Below are 23,872 nucleotides of genomic sequence, written 5' to 3' on the forward strand. Positions count from 1 at the left end.
TAAAGGTCTTTACAGATAAGAGCAACAAAGGAAATGTCCTGAATAAAGTCTTTGTTTGCAGGTCATATGGTTGTGTATTTAAGGCCAACCACAAAGAAACAGGAGAGATTGTAGCCATCAAACAAGTTCCTGTAGAGTCTGATCTTCAGGAGATCCTCAAAGAAATCACCATCATGCAGCAATGCAACAGGTACGCATACAATGGATTGTGTGTTTCACTGAATTAGTAACAGCATCACCTCTGTGATGTAGAGATACTTAATGAGATGTCCTGTTTAGATAAGACACTTAGATGATAGTCTGTATGTATAAACAAAAGTCTGACAGCCACATCTCTGTGTTCAGTCCCCATGTGGTGCGGTACTATGGCAGCTACTTCAAAAACCGTGACTTGTGGATCGTCATGGAATATTGTGGTGGTGGATCAGTGTCTGACATCGTCCGAATACGTAACAAGACGGTAATGTAACACTGAAGCGTTCACGCATACACACACACACAAACACACACACACCTGGGTTTTCTTTGTGCAACGAAAAGTGGGCAGTAGTCTGCATCAAGTATCGGAGAGTAAAGAATGGATGTTTCACACTGTTAGGATTTTAATGACTTAATTTAGAAAGATTTTTTTTTATCTCCTCAGAAGCCCATTTTAATATTTAAAGGGACGGTATTATATATTTTCCAGGTACATAATCAGTTGTTATAAAAATGTATATGTTGCAAAATTTGAGCTAGTTAAAGCAAAATTTATGTCACTTAAGGAGTTTTGGGTGTAACATATTTACGGATAAAAATGATTTTTAATCATAAATGAAAAGTAATTTTCATGTATTATAGAGTTTTGGCTTAGATACTGCCCTGTCTGTTTTCTTTTAGCAAATTTTTTTTTGAGTCTGTATATATCGGTTAAAAATTAATCAATTACTAAATTAGTTGATAATAATTAATTCATCACAATTAATCTAATTGTTTCAGGCCTGCTTGTAATCACTCTTTCTTTGTGTGTGTGTGTTTGTGTACTTATGCTTTATAGCTAACAGAAGATGAGATTGCCACTGTCCTCCATTCAACTTTGAAGGGTCTGGAGTATCTTCATTTCATGAGGAAAATCCACAGAGACATCAAAGCAGGCAACATCCTGCTGAACACAGAAGGTCAAGCCAAACTGGCTGACTTTGGAGTTGCTGGACAGCTAACAGTAAGCAGAAGCCCAAAATCATAATCAAATTAATCATATATTTAACATTAGTTGAAAAAATTTATAAAGAAAATTAGACAAAATAAAAAATAAGTTGTTTAAATAGAAAAATGCTTGTAGGGTTAGGGCAATAGTGTATAGCTTAAAACTATTTATATGATATGTAATTAGACATAATGTATTTGGACATCATAGGTGATTATGATTCTTGCTCTGATGTCACTGAACTTATTTAAATAATGTATTATTTTAATTTTACTGTAAATCTTTTCTATCTTGTTTTTGTCCTCCGTAGGACACCATGGCAAAGCGAAACACAGTCATCGGCACGCCGTTCTGGATGGCTCCAGAGGTCATACAGGAGATTGGCTACAACTGTGTGGCTGACATCTGGTCATTGGGAATTACAGCCATAGAGATGGCTGAGGGCAAACCACCCTATGCTGACATTCACCCAATGAGGGTGAGGGTCCGTTGGTTTTCTAAATGTGAAGGAGGAAAAAGTTTAAACCTACAGTAATAATTGGAACACAGGCATTTTTTAATATTTATTTTGCATTTGAACTTAGCATGAGGCTTTGAATAGATTTCTTAATACCTAACAGTCTTTCTTCTTTCAGGCCATCTTCATGATTCCCACCAATCCTCCACCAACGTTTCGAAATCCAGATCAGTGGTCACCAGGTTTTCTAGACTTTATCAAAAAGTGTTTGGTAAAAAACCCTGAAAACCGGGCAACAGCAACACAGCTGTTACAGGTAAAGTTATCTACTAATTGTTGCAGCATTCTAGGATCTGATGGAGTTATCCAAAGATATTGCATTGCTCATTAGCAGTAAAATGCATATTTGTCCTAGTTCTGATAATTTTCTTTCTGTTAAGTCATCTTGAAGTGGCTTAGTGAAATATGTTCAACCACTTTAGTTGCCCATATAATTTTGTATTTAACTTTTTGTAAATATTTTGTTTTGTGTAATCATGAATGTTTTCGTTAAACATCTTTAAGATTAAAAACAATGTATTTTTGCTTTCTACAATGACAATAAGTTCTTCCTATCCTTCAGGAAAACAAGCATTGGATGAATTTCAGACTTAATTATATGTTTTCGTCTTCGTTCCCCACAGCATCCTTTTATCAAATCAGCCAAACCCAATTCTGTCCTAAGAGCCTTGATACAAGATGCCATGGAGATCAAACTAAAGAGACAAGAGGAGGCGGAACAGAGAGAACAAGACGCTGAAGACGATAACAATTCGGTACAAGCTTTGGAAGAACTGGACTCTTTCTGTTTTTGCTTGATGGTTCTTTTAAATGCAGTAAAATGAACGTAGTTCCTGTTTATTTCAGGATGAGGATGAGGTTGACCAGGGGACGATGGTTCGGGCCGGAACAGGTGATTCTGGGACCGTCCGGGCGGCTGGTTCTTTAGCAGGATCGCTTAGCGGTACGATGATCGAACACGAGGACACAGGAACCATGCAGTCGCAGCTTGGCACCATGGTCATCAACTCTGATGATGAGGAAGAGTCCGGTACCATGAAAAGTAAGTTTCTCTAAGCAAGTTGTACTAACATACTTAAAATAGTTTTATTTGGTTTCACTGTTAATTAAAAAGAAAAGTTAGCATCTTTTGGAAATAATTTAAATTATACCATAATTTCATCAGTTAATCTAATCAAGAAACAAGGCAAAAAAATAAAATTATTTGAAATTTTTTCTTAAATCAGCACATATTCGCGTTCATAGAGATAGAGATACGAGTCCCTTTGCAGTACACTAAGGTCATTTATCCACCAGGGGGCGTAAAGTGCCCATGAACATGTTCCCAGTTGCTACTCTTCTTACAGGTAATTGGCCTATTATTGACATTTGCCACAAGACAATCTAATTACTTCTAAAAATTTTGGTTATGTTTTATTCACAAAGAAATGGCTTCCAGAATGATAATGATCCTGAAGGTTACTGTACTCTGTACTAGAGCTTTAGTGCTTTTTAGTTGTTAATGTTGTTTTTTTAAGTGCTTCTTTTTTTTATTTTACTAACTATAAAAACATGTTTTCTCTGGAACCTGAACCTTTATTTTTTTTGTTAACTTTTACTATTCCAGTCAGACTTGAACAAAGTTAGTTAAACACAAGAATATTGCATTCCAGCCTTTAAATGATCAAATTTCTTTTTATCCTAACATGTTCCGCCTGGATTACTGTATTTGGAGTCTGCGGTGTGGGAGTGGGAAGCATTAGATCTCTTGGGTACTTTTGGCAAGGAGGCTTTATAAGAGTTGCATTCTGTTTGTGTGTGCTGGGAGCTTGTGGGTGGACTTTTCATTTGTTTTTTATAGGCATAAAATTAACCCCAATGAGAGCATTGCACATGTGAATGTGTGCAGTTTGACTAACCTTGACTGGAGCAATGCAGGCTGTTGTCTTAAAAGCTCAGGTGTAAAGAAAAAAAAAACATGTTATTGTAGAACTTAATGCTGTGATACAACAACCTCCTACACTACGTTCAATGAGACTTTTTTTATAATCCAGAGAAGCTTTGTAGCACTTACCATCATAAACAGAAATGTGCTTCATTTGGGTGAGTTGCAGAACCCCTCAGAAATGTTCAGAGGTGTTATGAGTCAATAACAGATAAACCCACCTCTCTAAAAATATTAATAAAGTCAGCTTTGACATCAGGACACGCATTATAGTCATGGTTAATGTGATTAAAAAAAAAACATTTTTTTATAAGAATTTCTATCAGAGTTCCTGTGCAGTCTTAAAGGCATTGAATTTTATTTCAGTACATTACTGAAATGGATATATGTAAAAAATTAAATGGAATATATACAAAAACATTTGTGTTCCAAGAGCTAATTCCTTGTTGTATTGTTTAAAAGTTTTGCCCTTTTTTTTCTCCCTTGTGCTTTTATTTTTTCTCCTTATTTAAATTTTAAAGTGAAAACAGATTTTTACAAAGTAAGTTTAATGAATTTAAAAGCTATTACATATTCTTGCCCTTTTACAGGGACTCGTCTAATTTAATACAGGTCTATTAAATTAATGACAGCAGTGTCACACTTGGTGAAACAGGCACTACCTGAGAATAACTGATGTGTATGAAGTGGTTGTGAAAACATCAGTTTATAATTTATCAGTATTGCTGCTCGACCATGGAGACAGAATGGAAAGCATGGTAGTGGTAGCATCATCCTCTGGGGCTTCTTCTCAGCTGATGTCCCTGAAAGGCTTGTAAAGATGATCACAGAAAAATATGACCAAATCCTAGAGGATAAACATGTGCATTTCATGCTTTGTCCCCAAGCAAACTGGCAGTCAGAGCTTAAGCTGTTTTGTGGAGGAATGGAGAAAAAAAAAATGCAGTGTTCACAGGTGCAAAGTTGCTTGGGACATATCTACACCAAGTACTTTAACACAAACCAGAAATGGTGAATATTCTTGCTGTCATTTAGTTATTTTTATATTCTTAATTAATGGATATTACTTTGTCAAAGTCTCTTTTATTCCTGTTTTATTTTGCACATTTTTTTTTCCCCAAAAACCAAGTTATTACATCAATATAATTTAATATCCAAGTGGTGGAGAATTTTTATAGGCACATAATACACGCTACTAATGCAAGATATTTTAGAAACAGTCATTTATGAGACCCAAATGTCAGTCCATTAAACACATGCCCATGTTTATTAAGGATTACCTCATCGAGGTTTCATGAACAATGACAAATCTTGAACTCACGCCAGCTCTACACACGCAAGCACACACACCAGCTTCTCCAATCTGATTTCTTACCATTGCGTTAGTATGGATCCCTTCTACTTGCACTTTAAGCTGCATTAACACAGGAACATCTAGGAAATCATCCATTCATCCATAAATGGATGGATCTAGAAAATCATAATTACATTAAAAGGCTACATGCTGCCGTTGTTTTACTGTGTACATCTATCTTTTTTGCGTCTGCAATCAAGGATGTTTCTTTATTTTATTTGTGTTAATGTTGTGTGTGCATTTGTCTCTGCCTGTTCACCAAACTAATGACTCTGATTTGATGGTGCCGGGCCCCGGAGGTTTTAGAGGATTAGATCAGAGATCGATTTTCCCCTAATAGTACTAAAAAATAAAAAGCCTTTTTATTTACACTGATTAGCTATTAACCCTCAGACTGATTCATAAAAAGTGTTTTGCCTCGTCATCCTCTAGGCTTGCTGCAAACCAGATTACCTCAAAATTAATTCCTAAAATCTGACATTCTTTTTTTCAAACTCAATAATTTTACGTTTTCATTAAGAAGAATAATAGCCAAGCAAACCCCAAAGGTGCTATTTTAGGTGCTATATGCTTTATAGTTTCAATTTAAATCTGTTTAAATACAAAACAATTTATTTAAATTATTTTTTTAGTTCAGTTTAGTGAAACTACAATTTAATCTAGTATATCCAGTTACATAAATGGACTTTATTCAATTTGACTCTAATCCGTCACAAATAATTGGATCAGTCTTCTGTCTCTTTATCATTTGCATCGGTCTCTCGAAAAGAGAATTAAATGGAGACAAATGATTTTCTGTGGCAGCCTTCAATGGAAATGCTGAAAGAGATCAATCTGTTGAAGACATGTACATTCATTATCTTGTTTTATGTCGAGACAAATGGCAATTGTGTAGCACAAGGCTAAATTGTATCTTAAAGCAGAAAAGTCATCTGTGATTTGTATTTTCATTTCAAATCTAAATCACAAGCCAGTGTAATCAACAAAAATCATTTTGTCTCGGTCAGCTTTATAGTCTGAATTATAAGAAGAAAAAAAAAGTTCAGTGTAGCTGTTATACTTTCATGGCATTAGCATTGCTAAATATTTTTCTTTTTTTCATAATCAAGATGGGCTCAAGCAAAAAGTCATTCCTGTATTTATATTCCTGTGTTATACAACGAATGTTGTAATACAGAGAAATTTTTTCCCCCAATTGGAGACCGAAAAGTTCAAGCAAAGTTTTGTAAAATTTTGGGATTAAAGGAATCAATGTCTTCCTTACAACAGAGCTCCCCTAAAATGTCTGTTTGCTTCCCAAATTTAATTCTGGTCTCAGACTTTTGTGGTTTTTATTGGGAAAAGTATATTTCTTGCAGATGCACCAATATGAAAATTTGGGTTAATATCAATATCCAACATTATATTTGCTATAGCCAAACATAAATATTTACCAGTATTACTCATATATTATATGTATATATTCCCCCGCTCTTTTAACACCTTGTAAAAAAAAAAGAAAATAAAACCACAATCATGCACTGCATCACTATCACATGCCCAAATAAATAAAACACAACCAATCCCCTCCCCTTCAGGACGCACACATAAACGACAACAAGATGGACATAAACATCGGTTAACAATTTTACTTATTGCTCCGATATCAGTATGTTGTTAAATGAAGAACATTGAACAGTACTGATGTTATTGCTGTTGTGTTGTACATCCAAAATGTTTCATCTTCAAATTGAAATTTGGATAGACGTTGTTTTTAGAATTATTCTTGGCTCATTCTGGCCTCATTCAAGCCCAATGTAACATGTGCTTTACATCAACATTTTGGACACACAGTTTGTTTCCAGGGCACTCAAAACAATTTTCATAGAACATTTTTTTAAGAAATATATGTTAAGTTATTATCATATACTTACTATTACTATGGTTTTATTGCCATAAAATTCTTAAATGTATGTAAAACAGCCTGTACAACTATTATGAATGTTCTTGTACAGAAACTGGTAAACACAAACTCCACAGTTAACTCAGTTGTTGCTGAAAATAACCCTGCCAATGCACCATGCAGGGGTTCTCATTAAAACGACTGTAAAGCATTATATGCTTCTCATCTCCAACAACTCCATGAAAGTTTAATGGGGTTAAATAAAAAGGTTGGCATGGACGATGGCAAAGTTTTCTATGGCTCTTATCTTGAAATGTTTCATTAAATGCTCTGAGGTAATTACAGTAGATGATGAACTTATTTTATAACGGCATGAAAGATGGACGAGTTTAGGGGTTTCTTTTATGTACAATAAAAGTGATCCATGTTGACATACTGTAACTATTGTCAGAAAAGGCTCAACAAACGAGCAGAAAGAGGGAAAAGTTTTTTTGCTGGTTTGGCACAGCATTGTGCCAGTCTTTGAAAACCATTTTGTTGTACATGATTGCTCTAAATCACTTTGATTCTGCACCATTTTCTCACCAGAGTTCTTCAGTCATTTTGATGTTTTTGCTAGAGGAATCTTCTCCTTATGTCTCCACTGTTCCAAGTTTTCCTCATAGTATCAGTAATAAGACCCAAACTTCTCTGTAAAACTTTAAAAGGAAAGGATGCATTTAATACTGCTCACTAATTTGCTTCCCTCCACATTCAGTTGGCACAGAGAGGCAACAAAGCACAGCAGGTCACACTTTATAGGGCTAGGAAGCTGCGACTGAAAATATTTTGGACCAGTCAGATAATTGCTGAAGTTACCAAACAGCAGCAGATGGTGAACTAAAGTTAAAAAGATATTAGATCATAATTTTTTTACAGGGCTGACCTTCAGTTATCTGATTGTTTTAGGTGGGTGGGTGGCATCTCCATATCGGGAAAACTATGGAAAGCTTCCTTAACTTAGGACTTTTTTAAGCTCAGTGTCTGAGAATAAGTGAGAGAAGCTCTTGTCAGACAGCACAAGACCTCAGATGTTTTTTTGTTTTATATCCACATGAAAAACAGGCTTTGGATATATTTGGCAATAATATTGACTTTGTTCTGTTATATATTGAGCTGCTGTTATTAGTTCCTGACAGAACTGAGGATTTACAATTTTATAAAGCAGCAAAAGTTTAAAGAAATTTTAAATTATGCCAGTTTAAATGCACTGTTGGTAGTCTCTTCTAGAATATTAGAGTTCCTCACCAATGGCTTTACAAATTAATTGCTGACAGATGCATAAAATGTTACAATACCTGTTTCAGCAAGTTGCAAAAAGTAGACATAGCCCCTTATAAGTCAATCTCCTTTTTTGTTTTGTTCATGTGGTATCTAGGGTTTTAGGGGATGCATTTGATTTTGTTCCAAAATAAAGTTTTAATTTTGTCTTGAATGTTTCATAAATGTTTGTAGTGTGGTTTTGCACACCTGAGTTTAGATTACATTAAGATTAATCATATACTGTATATGGTCTTTTTATTTCAGCTGTGTATGGTGACTCTTTGATATTTCTATCACTTTGAAAATAGTTGTTCAGGTTCAAATGGGATTGCTTTTAGCGTAATGAAAGAATCTTTGCAACGTTGTTTTCTGATAACACATATTCAGCAGACGCATTTTAAAAGCACCAGGTTGCTTAGTTGTATTTGTACTGTGAATATTTATTTAATACATTTAAATTAGACTTGACTGCCACTGTGTGATAAAGGACTGGCATTTCCCATAATGATAAAGTGCAACCTGGAGTAAACAAGAGATTCTTCAGAATTTATTTTAGATTCAATCAGCAGAATGCCTCGATGTATTATTGTTAGTCTTGTAATTAAAAGCTGAGCATCTTTCCGGGCCATGAGCTAGTTGAGTGTTGAATCATTAAAATGACTGAATTAAGATTATGGCTTTCAAAGTACTAATTTTCCATTTCTTTAATTGCAGTATTGATCACAAATCTGGTTAAATGCACATTAAACTACCTGCAATTGTGAGTTTTTATGTTTTCCTGGTCTTCCCAGTGGGATAATTCTATGTTGAAAGGTTTATAATAAATCATGCTTTTGTGAAATTAAATATTTAATTAAGTCAAAAGGATTTCCAATGAAAACTCCAAATTAGTTTTCACACCATTCACACTGTGGCTGTTGTTTCTTTTTGATGATTGCAGGCTGTGGGAGTTTTCCCTCGATAACACCACAGCTTATTAAAGCCATGAATCCAACTCTGAACTACACTCACTGATTTGCTCCACTGGTGCACTCACATGAGTAAAATTTGTGACACACAGTTAGTGTAGCTGTTTCAACTCCCATACAACCACAGAAACTTATATAGATGCATCCGTGTTGGTTAATATATTATACAACGCATGATTACATGGGATTCATCCCATTTGCACACTTTTATGCAAGTTCAAATCAAATTTTATTGACATTTACACTTATTCAGACTTATTTTTCTCCCCACATAAGTGTGTTTTTTTTTTTTTTTTGTTTGTTTGTTTTGTTTTGTTTTTTGCTTCCATCTTATAGTTACTTTTTTGGAAAAAAAATAAATAAATAATGCATTGCTTTAAAATGCACACATCACCACAATATGTACAACCTACAGGCATTAAAATAGGCACCAATCAATGTTGGCCATTATTTAACATATTGATATTATCAAGCAATGTTCTGTCTTCTTTTTTGTTTGTTTTTGTTCACAACTGTTCAGTTGCTATGTGTGCGTTGCAAAAATTAGATTATTAATAATAAAATGCTATAACTAGCTGGCTTTTCTATCCTGCAGTTCATTCATGGACATACTATGGATTTATTAGTTTTATCTGGTTTACACTGACAGGATATTTTTTTTATTGAAGCAGTGATTTGTTTGTTCAACATAATTGTTGTTTTTAAAGCTTAAAGGTTTGGTTTTCCCCCACATTATCACATTTGTCGTGATACTTTATGGTTCAGTTTATTGCTGCTTTAATAATTTAGCATCTAATTGATCCCTGTGAAGGTAAATTGTCATAAGTAGGAGCATTAATGCTGGCTTGGTGAGCAGTAACCTGCAGCAGTTCCCTTAATCAAGAGATTAGGGGAATTGCATACAAGAGTTATGCATGCACTTAAAAGTATCAAAACTGTGAGCATTGTGCTGGCCTCATTTGTACGCCGATTCCAGCTCTAGGATGTAACTGTATAGTGTTTTATTTTATGTTTTATTATTTTTGTATATCCATGAATAAGCGTGTTTTTCTACATGATTGGGGCGATTAAACTTGGTGAAAAGTATTAATTTAATCAAGTTTAATAACATGAGCTGATGTAGGATAATCATCCTACATTAAAAACAATACAATGTAGAAAATTACTTAAGTGGATGCTATGTTCTGTGATAAAAAAATAACTTAATAAATAAACCTATAGTCAAATAAATTGTTTTATAACAGAAACGTTGCTATAATCATTAAGATTTAAAAAATAATTATTGGAGCAGAGTGAAAGTCTCAATCATTCTGTTTGAGACAATACAGAAAAGTATTGTCTTATTTCACTGCATCCAGATATCCCAAATTCACCTACTGTTAAATCCACTCTTACTTCACAACAATGTGATTTTTTTTATTTTTTTTTTTGCCTTGTTCAGCAACAGTAACCACATCTTATGATTGAATTAGCATCTGAGCTTTAAGTTTGAATCAAATCCTCTTAAACCAGTTCTGTTGCCTAATGTAACCTTTTTTTTTTTTTTTTTCTTTTCCAGATTTCCATTATGCTAATGATGCAAACCAGAAAGCATGTGTTGAAATGTGCTACACAGTTAAATAAATGTTGTCTTGGTTGTGTGCCGTGCAGGGAGAGACGAGACGATGCAGCCAGCCAAACCGTCCTTCCTGGAGTACTTTGAGCAGAAAGAGAAGGAGGTAAACAATCACATTGATGGAGGACGCCGTGGAGAAAACAACGCAGACAACCGCAAACTCCCTGGTGAAGGAGATCTTGAAGTGGTAAGTATGAAACTGATTCTTCAAACTGCTGAGAGAGAAGGGGGATAAACATGGTGTTTGTTGTAACTTTATCAAGCACTCGGTGTCCTGTGGGGCAGCGGTGTTCTCCAGCTGATGGGTATCTGGTTGTGCTTTTACGATGCTGTAACTCAGTCTAGGAGGAATTCAAAAAGTGCAATCTGCTCCATTTTTGGAAGTTTTTTGCTTCCACAACTTGCTGTGTGTCTGCACTGAATTCACAAAGCATATTACACCAAATGCAGGAGCAAACATACCCATCAAAATGAAGGGAATTATTTTTGCATCTCAAGAAATTTGCTCAGGTTGTAATTGTCAAAAATACCAATAAATGTGCACAGGCATTCCTTTACACAATACCTCATTTAAATGTGGGCAAGCTTTATGTGCAGAGAAACATCTTTTATAAGCATATCTACATTTCTGTCCAGTTACAGAAATAAACACATGTGCTATCTCACTTTTACTACTCACCCATATGTTTGCAGATATTCCCAACAGTATTGGGAAACTTTTAAGTTACATCTGTGGTTCGGTATAGCGTGAAACATATCCTGAGGTCCAACACCAGCTGTATGTGCCTCATATCCAGTCACCCAGTACTTCGTTTGTGCTTTTGATTCTAGACTTTAAACCGAACATCTGCTTCAGCGCTCATTAACTCGTTCTGCCTTTGGATGGCCTCTCACTGGGTCCAATTAATGAAAGCAATATGTTGGAGTTAATCTGATTAAGACTGCAAATAAATTTACTACAATACAAACAGCAGTTTCATAGAATGCCAGTTTTCTTAGAGAAATGTTCACATTTTAATTACAGTATCACATCCTGTTGGTGTTTTCTCTGGCACCAGACAAAACAAACAGCTTTAGGCTTACTTAAAAAAAAAAAAAAAAATGTTAGAAAAGAGCTTTTAGTTTGGTTGTTAAGCTCCGTGCTTAGAGATTCAATACGACTTTGGATGGTAGGAGGATGCATTAGATTGTAAAACTGCTGTGACTCATTACTCTTTTCTGCAAAATATAAAGATAAGTTGAGTAATCTATTTGCTACACATGTAAGGAATAAAATGTGAATATTGTTTTATTATTATTATTATTATTATTATTATTATTATTATTATTATGATATAAACAAAGCCTCTGTCAGATACTCTTTGCATTAAGTAGGAAATCGTCCCAATAATTTATAGACATTTTTATTATATTTTGTATCTTATAAACAACTTACTGTCCCAGGAAAAAAAAAATATGTAGTTGGCATTGGGAAAAAATCAGAGGACCTAACATTTTTTCACAATTTTTTACAAACATTCCTGACAGCTTCTTAATTTTTATCAGCTGTGTGATCCATGCTTGTTCACAATCTCCACTTCTTATGTATCACAGCCAGGCGTAATGTCAGCATCTGACAAAATTACGCTTTACGGATCCTAGTTGATTCGCTCCAAATCAGTATGGAAATACTCTTAATTCATATTTTTCATTTTCTTTTTTTTTCTTTTATTCTGGAGCATTTTAAAAGTTCACTCATAATTCATGACATTTGGACGGAAACACAGTGAATGTATTTCAGAGTTATGAATGCCTCTTCAGAAGTTACATTACTGTGAAAATACAGGTGGTGTTTGTCTTGCTCAGAGACATTTACACAGAGCAAGCAGCTGCTACTGGAATTAAATATTAAATACATGACCTTTAAATATAGGATGGTTTCTCTAACTAGATCACAGAGCTGCCATTTCACCTTTAGATGTTCACCAAATGCTGTTTCTCACTCTTCCTCTGTACAGCTTTAATGAAACAATAAGTAAATATTTGTGTTTGAATTGGTTTCGTTTCAATTTCTTTGTAAGCAAAGACAGGGTCACAGCAGCACAATGCTAATAAATATAGAAAACATACAGGGATATCATTTTTACAATATATAATTGTATATTTTTTAATGATTACAAAGAATTATGGGGGTTTTTCACTGTGCAAGGCCATATAAGTTGGTTTCTAAAAACAGAACAGCCATCTTTGTGCGCTGGTGTAAACATGCATGTGAGGCTTCATAATTTTTTGATGAGCTGCCGGTTTGTGTGTTGCATGTACCTCTGGAGGTTTAAGTCTCTTCTGCTTGAAGGTTTTGTTTTTGTTTCCTTTGCTGTCAGTGATGGGTAACTTGACCTAGATTTTATTTTGTTTTTCCCCGTAGATTCTCTTAAATAGATGCACTGTATCACCTACTGTCAGATTTACTGATGTTTGCACATAACACACTCTTAGTGACAGGATATTCTTACTCTCTGGCAGATGTTGTTAAACAGACCCCTGGATCAAGTTAGTATGAAACTATAATGTTGATTTTTCTTGACTGAATAAAAAATGGAAAAAATACCTCAATAGATTTACTGTTTGCTATTGCTACAGAAACATCATGCATGTTAACATTGCTCCATCATAAATGCTTTGAATATTGTTTTTTACTTCTCAGCGAGTAAGTGGTTTATTACTACACAAGATTTTATTGAATCTGGAAATCTACCACTTAGACATGACCTGTTGTTACAGTCTGAAGTAAGCTTGGTCAAAATTCTTACGTTATCACTGTACTTTTGGATAAAGCCAAAAAAGTTGAACAAAAACAGACAGTATAGAAAATAAGAGGAAAAAATGGAAATTGTCAGGTGTCACAGCAGCAAGTTGAGTAAAGTGGGAATTTAATGGATTCACAGAGGCAAAAAATAATAAAAAAAACACTGTACAGTAAGTAAAAATGTAGAAAAAAATGAAAAATAATACTGTGCAGTTATCAAAATGACATACTTAGACTAAGCAATTTGCAGCTAAGTGTGGTAATTTTGAGAACAAATGTGCAAGGTGTGCATATAAAAAACAGTAAAAAAAAATAGGAGGAAGGATCTGTGGTATTGCTCCTTTGTGCACCTAGGATGCAGCTGTCTGTCACTGAAGCTTCATGTTTGGGATTGTAACTGGACTATGTCTACTACCCTCTGCTCTGGATCAATGGGGATTATTCTAGGAGAGAGTTGGCCTTTCTGATTACCTTTTCTTCTCATATTGTATAATCAAAGTTTTATTTCATCCTGATTTTAAATTTGAAAATCAAATGCAGTTAAGTCGTCTTTTATCACCTCATAATCATTGACCAGCTGCTTCTCTCTATTCTAACCAGCTGTTTGAAGTGGAAAAGTGATCGTTCCTTTTTCATGATGTAGAGCACACTCCATGTCCACAGTCACTCCACCTCTACAACGGTTTTAAATCTTGGTTAAAAACTCACTTCTTCTCTTTAGGAGAACTTTGGCTTGTTTTTGTGTGATTTTTGTTCACTGTGGATTTTAACTTACTGCTTTTCCAGTTTTTGTATCATGTTCGTATACCTTATTAAAATTCTTAATCCTTTAAGTATGTTATTGAACAGAACATGTTTTTAAGTCCAAAAACAAATTAGAGAACACAGTAATCTTTACTACAGTGTTTTATAATATTTTTGTTACAAGTAGTTATTTTAGTCAAAACCTTACAAAAATGGATGAAAATGATTAAATATGATCATTTCTGCAGCACCACAACTGTCGGTGTGTTAGAAGATCAAAAAGGTTTTACTGGTTGACATAAATCCTACTGGGTGAGACGTATTGTTCCATTAGACTTGCAAATGAAGGGATTAAAAAAAAAACAACATCCCATAATACATTAACACAGTTTGACAGCTTCACGTTGGCCCCGTTTTATTTCAGATTTGTCAACTTGTTTTTGTTGTTTGCAGGCTTTATTTTTTATGTAGTTGCATTATTGGTTGAAGACGGCATCATTTATTTACAGAGATATGTTTAAACCTTTTAAAACTGAATTTAGAGGTTTCTGGTTGAAAGTGCTTGCTTTATGTGTTTTGTAATAAGATATAGAACTTTAAGTTTACATTATATCTGCTAAGTCTTTATGGCTCTGTTTTGGATTTTGGTTTGGCAGCTTTAGTGATGTGACAATGCAGTACAGAATATTTGGTTTGAACATTATAACCTAAATATTTCATTAGAAGCAGATGTAGAAGAACCAGTGTCTCACTCCTTTCTTTCCTCTTTACATCTATTTTTATTCTTCAACTTACATGCCCCTCATCCCTCCACTCCCATCGCTGCTTTTTATTATTGCTCTCAAATCCGATCAACCCCTAAAACTAAGGCTCAGTGAGACCAGAGCTGTTTATAATGATCCTGACTGAAAAGTAAATATGAGGATCAAAGTTAAGACTTGTCAAGATAATTTATTTAAGCAAATGACATTGCTTATACATGAAGATTTTTCATTTTGGATATTATGCTTCTGTTGGGTAATTGATAAATAATTTAAGCCAAGTAAAATATATATTTTTAAATGTTTATAATGTGTTGGAGAATAGACTCAGACTTTGTGTTAAAAATTCATCAATCAGTTAAACAATCTATGAAGTGTCTCTTTGAAGGGCATGTGTGCTGGGAAGAGCACAGCAATCATCTACGCTGTCGTTGGAATGATTTTAGTTTTAAGAAAAGTGAAAATTTCCCACTCAATCATAAGTAAAAGTTCCTGAAACGGTAGCAATAACTAATACATATAAATCAATCATTATTACGTTTACTTACTTTGAAACAGTTCTGTTCTATTTAAACTAATTAAAAATCATTAAAGCTGACTCTAGGAATATTTTATGAACACATCTATAGTAATATAGTATGTGTTGATTCAGTTAAGACTTAAGCATTGCTACTTTTTGATGATCAGTTCAAAGTAATTTGTCGGACGAGGTTTTGTGTCTGACTGACTTTAATCCTAGTATTTTAAATCTTAATTACAATGCATGATGCATGGCCAAGTCTCTGCACTCTGATTCAGATTAGAAAAGCACATTTAAGCTACGACCGTTAACAATCCATGGCAGCTTGACACTGTGATGTTCTTTAAACTTTAAACAGTCTCACTTCAAACTGGATTAAAAACATAACATACCCAAACCCTGTATAAATCAAAAGATAAATAACCCTGGATGTTTTCAAGGTGAAAACACAAATGAATCGCTCGCTAGGTGACGATTCATTGAGTGTACCAACACTCTGCTTTGTTTTGTCTTTATATAATTGCAGGGTTGCGCTAATAATCCTTCTGGGTTGCTCTTTGGAAATCGCATGCAGATACCAACCCTTCAGCGACAGCTACATCACAAACCTTAGTGTCTTAGTGCAGAACCTTCCATTGTTTCTTCGTTGGACTTTGTGTAGTGGACTAGGACGTCAGTGTAATTTTAGCTCCATCGATCGTAGGTAATAAATAGCTTGAGGGCGATGTGCTGCTGGTAAAAGCTAAGATGGGAAACCTCCTGGGGAAAGCTAAAGAAGGCACCGTTCCCGGTCACAGACCTGCAACAGAGCAAGAGACGCCGAATTCACGGCAATAGATGCCATCTCTAAAACGTGTACACTCAGACACCATGGTGTTGGGTATGGTGTGTGAGTTGAGGAACACTCAGTCCTATTAAGATTTTGTTTTTTATTATTATTCATTGTTTCTTTTGTCTCTAGAAAGAAAGAAGGGAGATGTTCCGTAAATCAAACTGTTTTTTTTTTATAAGTGATCAGTCCAGAACAGTTCTATCCAGGTTGACCTCTGTAAGTACTGCAGTGTTGATGAACCTCATCTATGGTGTCTTTAATGCAAAAATTATCAGTGAAATAGCAGATCACAAACTGTGTTTTTTATTAACTCTCTGCTTAGTGTAGAGAAATCCAACTTGGGTTAGACCAATATGAGTATTTTAGATTATAAAGCGTGTTATAAAATCCTATGTTCAATGGCAATTTGACCAAAAATCAGCCTGGATATATGATGCAGATTTCACTACACTATAAATATTGTAATACAATTATCACTAACGGTGAACACCTGACATTGTAGCGGCTAATCTTGTCAGCAAAGTTAGAAAAATCAGATTATCTTGCTAAGAAGTCTTTACACTAGAAGTTGCTTCTAAATTATGAATTAGATGGAAGCATGTTTACAAGTGTTCTCTTTTAAGTAAAACAAAAACATTTATTATGATCATTTGCAACATACCACCTCAAAATTTATTTGTTTTGAATATGTTTTGGACAGTTGCTCCCCATGAATGATGAAAAATTTGTTGCGTTGACGTAGTTTGGTCTTTCTGTGTGCAGGTCGGTACGTGGTCGGTGGAGGAGCTGCGGGTGAGGCTCGCCTCCCTGGATCCTCAGATGGAGCAGGAGATAGAGGAGATCCGCCAGCGTTACCAGGCCAAGCGGCAGCCCATCCTCGACGCCATCGCGGCCAAAAAGCGACTTCAGCAGAACTTCTGAGAAGGATCTGCAGAGCTCGTCACAGGACGAACACAACAGGATAGTTTCTCTTTTTGTTTTTAACTGCTGTTTTAACAGATGTCTCCTCCTCATGGCTGGACATGCTTTAATGCAGCTGGATGTGACATCTGGGAGGCGGTGGATCTGGAACTTGATGTCAAACAAACCTCCAGCGACAAAATGTCGGTTTGATTTGAGAGAATCTGCACTCTTACAGCTCAGTTAGTTAAAAAAAAAGACAGTTGAAGAAAGTGAGTTTTATTACAACACCTGATCTGGAGGTTTTTTTCCCATCTTATTTTAAGCTTGCACGCTTTTGTCTGAAGTGACAGACTTTTCTCAGACCATCCCTTTAATTTTTTTTTTTTTGTTGTTGTTGTCAGTGGGTACTTGTAATGAGGGTTTGCTCTCAGCGCTGGAAAAACATTGTTGCTGCTAAATGTTTTAGTGTTTCTACCCTCAGACTGTGAAAACCACGAAATGGATCAAATAACTTCATTTCAGCAAGAAAAAAAAAAACAAAAACTAGAAAGCAGAACAGAGTTTTAAATTTTCATCCAGCATACAACTGGCCTGCCTTTATATGCAGCTTGACCAGTTTACATCTTAAAGCTTAATTTGGATACAAACCAGTCTGAGGCCTTCCCAACCAGCTGTAGCAAAATTAATGCTGAGAATTAAAACTTACAGGCCAGTTTATTTTTATTCCTGAACGTAGTTTACTTAGTCACATAGTTAATGAAACCTCAGTTTCTTGCTTCGTTTGTAATTTTTACCCTCAACTCTGAATGTAAAACTGTGTTTTTGTATAATAATAGGAAAACCTGATCATTGTGTGCCTCATTACATGACTGTTTTTTCCACTAATCTGTTGCTTTAAAGAGACAAATTGCAAAAACATTACAGACAGGAGGCAGTGAGATTTTAAGGAATTTCTTTTGGTGTTTTTTCACAATATGATTCATGCCTGAATAATGTTGCTTATGTTGCCTTCTCCCTAAAGTTTTTTTTTTTCCCCAGTGCAGCTGATGCAGATTTATTATTTTTAACTTATAGGATTATGGCACAAATGTCTTTAGCTTTATGTTTTGTCCAGAATTACAGCTGCACAATTTTATGAAAGCATGCGACTGCTATGACGATGTCTGTTAGTATTACCCCACTTTCTCCTTCTTTTCTTTTCCATCACAGCAACGTCGGCATCCCTCTGTGATTTTCCTCACTTCAGATTTATGTTCTGTATTTTCAACTTTGTATCTGAACCGTTTGTGTTTGTCCGCTGTTGCCTTAGTAGACATTCCTTCTTTAAAGAGTGATCTAAGGATCAGTTAAGACGAGACAAACACATAAACTATTTTAAGAGTTATAAGGGTATTTAAAAGCACAGATATGGGGAATTTTCCAATGTTTACACTGCTTTTGAGCAATTTTAACTAGTTTATTCTAGTTTAAATTGAATAAACATTGCACAGTAATGTCCTTGAAAGATTTATTTACACCTATTTCATTGTGGTGGTTGAAAGTATTTTCACATCATTTTGCATCACATTGAAATGTTAAATAAGTAGAAATGAAAAAAGTTTTGTTTGTTTTCACCTCTTTGGTCTTCATTCGTGGCTCCTGGTAAAATTAAGTGACGAGTCACAAAACTTTATGATTGTGTTAGTGGAAAAAATGTTTTAAGGGAGTTTAATGGTGTAATAATTTTGCCTTGTTTTAACCACCAGTGCCCTTTTTAATGTTTTTTTTTCCCCTGTTGTGTTTGTAATTCCTAACCCTTAAAGCAACCCCAACTAGATAAGTTTATATAACAGATTTAACACAGATTTCTTTTCCTAATTCAACTTAACTTTTAAACAGCTGCCAAAGGGCCTCAGTCCAGATCTGATCCAGCTTTACTTGTAACATTCCTAAGATTCGCCAGCATGTCGTACATATCTGCTTCTCATCCAGCACAGAACAGAAATAACTAAGTAAAGGGACCGAGTATATTTTTGTTACGTAGGTTTAGCGTCAACACAGTCAGAAAGGAAGAGAACCTTTAGCAACTGTGGCAGAGTAAAACAAGCTTCTCAGGTCGTGGAAACTCCTCAGGGGTGAAAAAATAATGACGATGAGAAACTGCTGTAGCTGTTCAGAAATGCTCCGCACGGCGTCCGGAGGTACTGTATGAGAAACATGTGGCCGTGTGCAGCGGCTGTGTTTTAGACTGCAGAGGAGCTCGAGTGTTTGATGACGGAGGGAATCCCTTCAACTATGCGCTGTAATTAACTGAGCTTATTCTGTGGATGCCATGATTTTCTGTAATAAGAGTCATTTTCAGTTTTTGTTACAAGCTAAAGGGATTCTTATGTTAACCAGTGGTATTTCTCTGAATGCACTGTTTTTTTTTCTTTTTTTTTTTTCTTTTTGTGACCAGTCCTCACCTTTTTGTTAGCGACAGCACAGAAAAGGGGCAAATCCTGAATATTAATGTAGCCTTAATATTATTGACTTAGTTGGAGAATGATGAGTTCTGCTGAGCGAAGTCAAAATCACTGGAGAACAGACAGAAGGCAAAGGTTGCTGTAAAACTTGTTGCAACGTTGCAAGTTTTCTTTGTCGTCTTGTTTGAAAAGCAACAATTTAATTTTCACAACAGCGAGGAGGTCGGCTTTACCTCAACAGGAAGCTGCAGCTCCACAACCGTAAAGAAAACTTTCTGCTAAAGTTTTCAGTAGCAGTAAACTTTTGATCTGTGGAAAGAGAAAATTAATTTTATTAAAGCAGATTATGGGTCGTTTGTTATTTAAATTATTTACGTGTACAATTGGAATTAATTACTGTAATTTACAATGTGATCCTGCTGATGTTCTTATGTTACCACTATTCTGCTGGAATTGTTTCTTTTTAAGTTTTGTATGACTTTTCATGGACATGCAGTGTTTTTATAAACAGTTTAAACCTCATAACTAAACATTGGGGGGAAAAAAGGCTAAATTGTGAATAGATGTAGGATTTATCAGAAAGTATGATGCCTCTGAAAACAATGGCTCAGTCATTTCAAATCTGACAGATTTCTACTGAATAAATCAGGAGTTTAGAAGTTTTTTTCCTTTCCGGCCTCTAAGTACAAAACAGCTTGTCTGCATGTGAGTTTACTCGTTACTGAGGTGCGTCTGCCTTAAAGTACAGCATGCAGTACAAGTCAAGCATATGTTGCTACCAGTGGTATTTGGTTTGTGTATTTTGTTTGCTTCTTCAATAAAAAAAACTAACTGAACATGATTGTGTTTTTCTTTCTGCCCCTAAACAGAAACGTTGTGAAGTAATTACCTCGTAAAATTACCTGTGGTTGAATTTTAGAAGTGCGAGTTAACATTGAATAATTTGTGTATTTTACCCAGAAATCTATTTAAGGTAAACATAAAAGTTTCAACATATTTTCTTCAAAGATAAATGTTTATAAACTATATTAACCTGAACCATCACCGTTTTATTAGGGGGTGGGGGGTTTCGGGGTTTCCTGAATTTTAACCCTTCATGTGCGGGTTTTAGCAATTGGTCACTTTTTTCAATGGATGCATATTGGAATGTTTTTATGCTTTAACTTGAGAGAAAAAGATGTAAAAATAGCATTTTTCAGTCTCTATGATATTTTAGATGCTCCTACGGTTCCAAACACTTGAATCAAATAAATAACTTATGAGGCTTCTGCACCAGCTCTGAAGAATTGGAGTAGGCAAACTTTTAGATTCTACTACAGAATAAAGGCTTGAAGCATATATTTGTCTTTGCATGAGGAGGTGTTTTCCTGTCTCTGTTGGTTCATTTTCTCCTCTCACTTTAGCTCAGCTGTGAGCAGCGGACAGAGCAACTAGGCTCCATGTCCCCTTGACTTTCTAAAAGCCTTTTCTTGTCCCAGCAGAACCTTTGAGACTCTTTCCTTTCCTGCTTTTTTTCCTCACCATGTTGAGTTACATCTGCCAAAATAGTTGAAGTTAATATTTAAACAAATCTCATCTCGCTCTCTATCGCTGTTCGGCGCTGCTCACTGCTTCTCTAAACCCTAATTAGATAGATGTGTGTGCTTAGAGGACGAACACTTGTGTCCAAGTGAGTCTTGTTTGTAAGACCAATCTGTGATGTTGTCCTGACATTTACAGGGGAACAATTTCTCTTTCTGATTAATTTTACATCTGGGTTGTATTTCAGTGAAGAGTGTCTTCATGCAACATTGAGGAGGTTTAGCTGTCTGATCAGAATGCCTGACAATATCTTCTAGGAGAACATTCATTCAAGATTACTCTTGTTGTCAAATACTCTCATAAGAACTAAACTTGCTTCAATGATCAATTAATTGCATGATCATACTGAGATCAATTCTCTATTCTGATTAACATTTTTGAAGGGCAAGTTGTCTTACTTATTTTTGACTGTCATGTCTTATTTTGGATATTTAAGATGCCTTCCAGTGTTAAGTAATCACGGTTTATTGGTCTGAGAGGTTGAAGTTGCATTATTACTTTAAAATAGCTTTAAAACAATATCATTTAATCACAGAAATTACTGGGACAATTCAACATCCAGCAAACTTTATTGTGACAGGCATTCATATGAGAAGGTTTAACCATTTGGGAATGATGCAGCTACAGATATTCTAGCAGAGATTGTTCCTCCAAAGGCATGGGATAAAAACCTGCTGGAAGTCTTGCCACACTCAGTCATCCATGAAGTAAAACATGAGCTCAGCAGCAGAACGGCTATAATTTCATTGCTGCTTTTCAGACTCACTCAGGTTTCATCTTGTAGTCTTTCAAACAAGCATTTGTCTTTTCGGATGGATCTTGGAAAGTGAATTTTCTGTAGTAAAAGGGTTTACATGACCCACAAACACCAATCACCTGCCGCGAAGTGTCACTTCAAAGCTTTCTTGACTTCTAAATTGGCCAATTACAGCAGAGGCTCAGACAACAATTCCTAGCATTAAACCCAAAAAGATCATAACCCGTTCATGTTTTTCAGGACTTATCATGCCACTTGAGCAGATGGTAAACTTGCTTCGACTAGGCCAGACGTCTGAGGTTGCCACTGTTATTAAAGATAATATGACCCTCCTGGTGTAGTCAGACATCTGTATGGTGAAAGAAATCCAAATCATGATAATTATGTACAACAAAAGGAAAAGTTTCAGTAGAAAACTGGTCTGAGTAATGTCTGGATGGCTCTAATTTCTAATGGAGACAAACTCAGAAGAAGAGTTGCAGTCCTTTATGCTGCCTCTTCATTCATTCCTTCTAAGCCCCCAACGAGAGACTGTGTCCTCCTCACCTACCCAAGTTAAATAAATCAGCAGAAAAGGAGCAAATCATGAAAACTTTATTAAAATGAAGACGACAACCTTCTTCCAGGCTTATCGGTAAGCAGCTGCCATTGGGTAGAAGGGAGTGTTGGCATAAGGAAGAGAGAGCACATTCAGGAGTAGAGCATTACCACTCCATAACCCGATTCCCAAAACACACTGCTCTGCTGCAGGGGTTTTCTGCAGAGGTGAAAAGAGAGCTGCTGTGTACAACCCAAGAGGTAGTTTAATAAAAACATGCCGCAAACTCTTCAAAATGACCTCCTAATATTACATACAGGAAATATATTAATTATATATAACTGAATACACAGAAGAATGACATTAGAAATGTAAAACTACACCCCATAAATGAAAATTAAAATGCAACAATAACATAGTTCAACAATATTTGTTTTCAACATGCAAATATTACTTGAAGAATATGTTATCAGTGCTGCTTTTGGGTGATATATTACCTTTACAAGTTGTTTTAGTGGTGTCTGCATTTAGCAAGTCCTGCAGGTGGATAAAGTACCTAATAAGAGTCAAATCCTTTTGATGTGGAGTTTTCACACAAAGATTAGCTGAATCATTTTGAAAAAAAAATTGCATTTGAAAGTTTTCCTGTCCATTTCCTCTTAAATTTTGTCACAAGTGTAAGGAAAGTCTATTGTGTGTCATGGAGGTTGTGCCCATAAAAAACGTGTGTGCCAATGCCAAACCCCTTTTCCAGATCAGTTTGTTACCGAGAGTTTATGGTTGGGTACAACCCACGCACTGTAGTGGTCCCTGTTTAAAGGAGGATATTCTGAAAGATATATGTATTTTTAGCTATATATTATGTAATAATGGTATTCCTTCTTTTAAAAAAAAATCTTAGTGGGAGTTTTGCTTTGATTCTTTCATGCAACATATTTGAGAAATCATTAAATCTGCAGCATGAGTTTCTTAAAGAGAGGCCAGTTTCAAGGCATCAAATTGCAAAGTCAAATTTCTTTCACATTATTGAATATACACAGCATTTTTATAACACCTGAAGGAAAGTTACTTAATTGTGCTATAAAATGGCAGTATGTGCTTAGAAAATACACATTACGCTGAAATCATTTAAAGTAGTAAGTGGTACAGAATAAGAGTTGGTAGCACAGAAAATTTGCCAAATTTTTTTATGGGAACAACCCACATTCTCAGCTCTGCTGCTTAAGGAAATGTGTTTTCCTTACAAATGTGGCACCGTT

General features: G+C 35.3%; 1 protein-coding gene across 1 annotated transcript; it reads left to right on the forward strand.

The window, feature by feature from the left end:
* Positions 1–11: 11 nt before the first annotated feature.
* LOC106939673 (serine/threonine-protein kinase 3/4-like) lies at positions 12–20,570 on the forward strand (the record flags this gene model as incomplete). The annotated part of the gene is made up of 9 exons (XM_015022165.1): positions 12–190; positions 346–460; positions 1,037–1,201; positions 1,497–1,664; positions 1,822–1,959; positions 2,327–2,458; positions 2,550–2,745; positions 10,784–10,935; positions 17,153–20,570. Coding segments are annotated over 9 exons (1,404 nt in total), but the record flags the coding sequence as incomplete, so codon positions are not given.
* Between the last annotated feature and the right edge of the window lie 3,302 nt (positions 20,571–23,872).

This window comes from Poecilia latipinna, unplaced genomic scaffold (genome assembly GCF_001443285.1).
Source record: "Poecilia latipinna isolate Pla-1442-1.1 unplaced genomic scaffold, P_latipinna-1.0 Scaffold2944, whole genome shotgun sequence".
In the NCBI taxonomy this organism is placed as follows: Eukaryota; Metazoa; Chordata; class Actinopteri; order Cyprinodontiformes; family Poeciliidae; genus Poecilia; species Poecilia latipinna.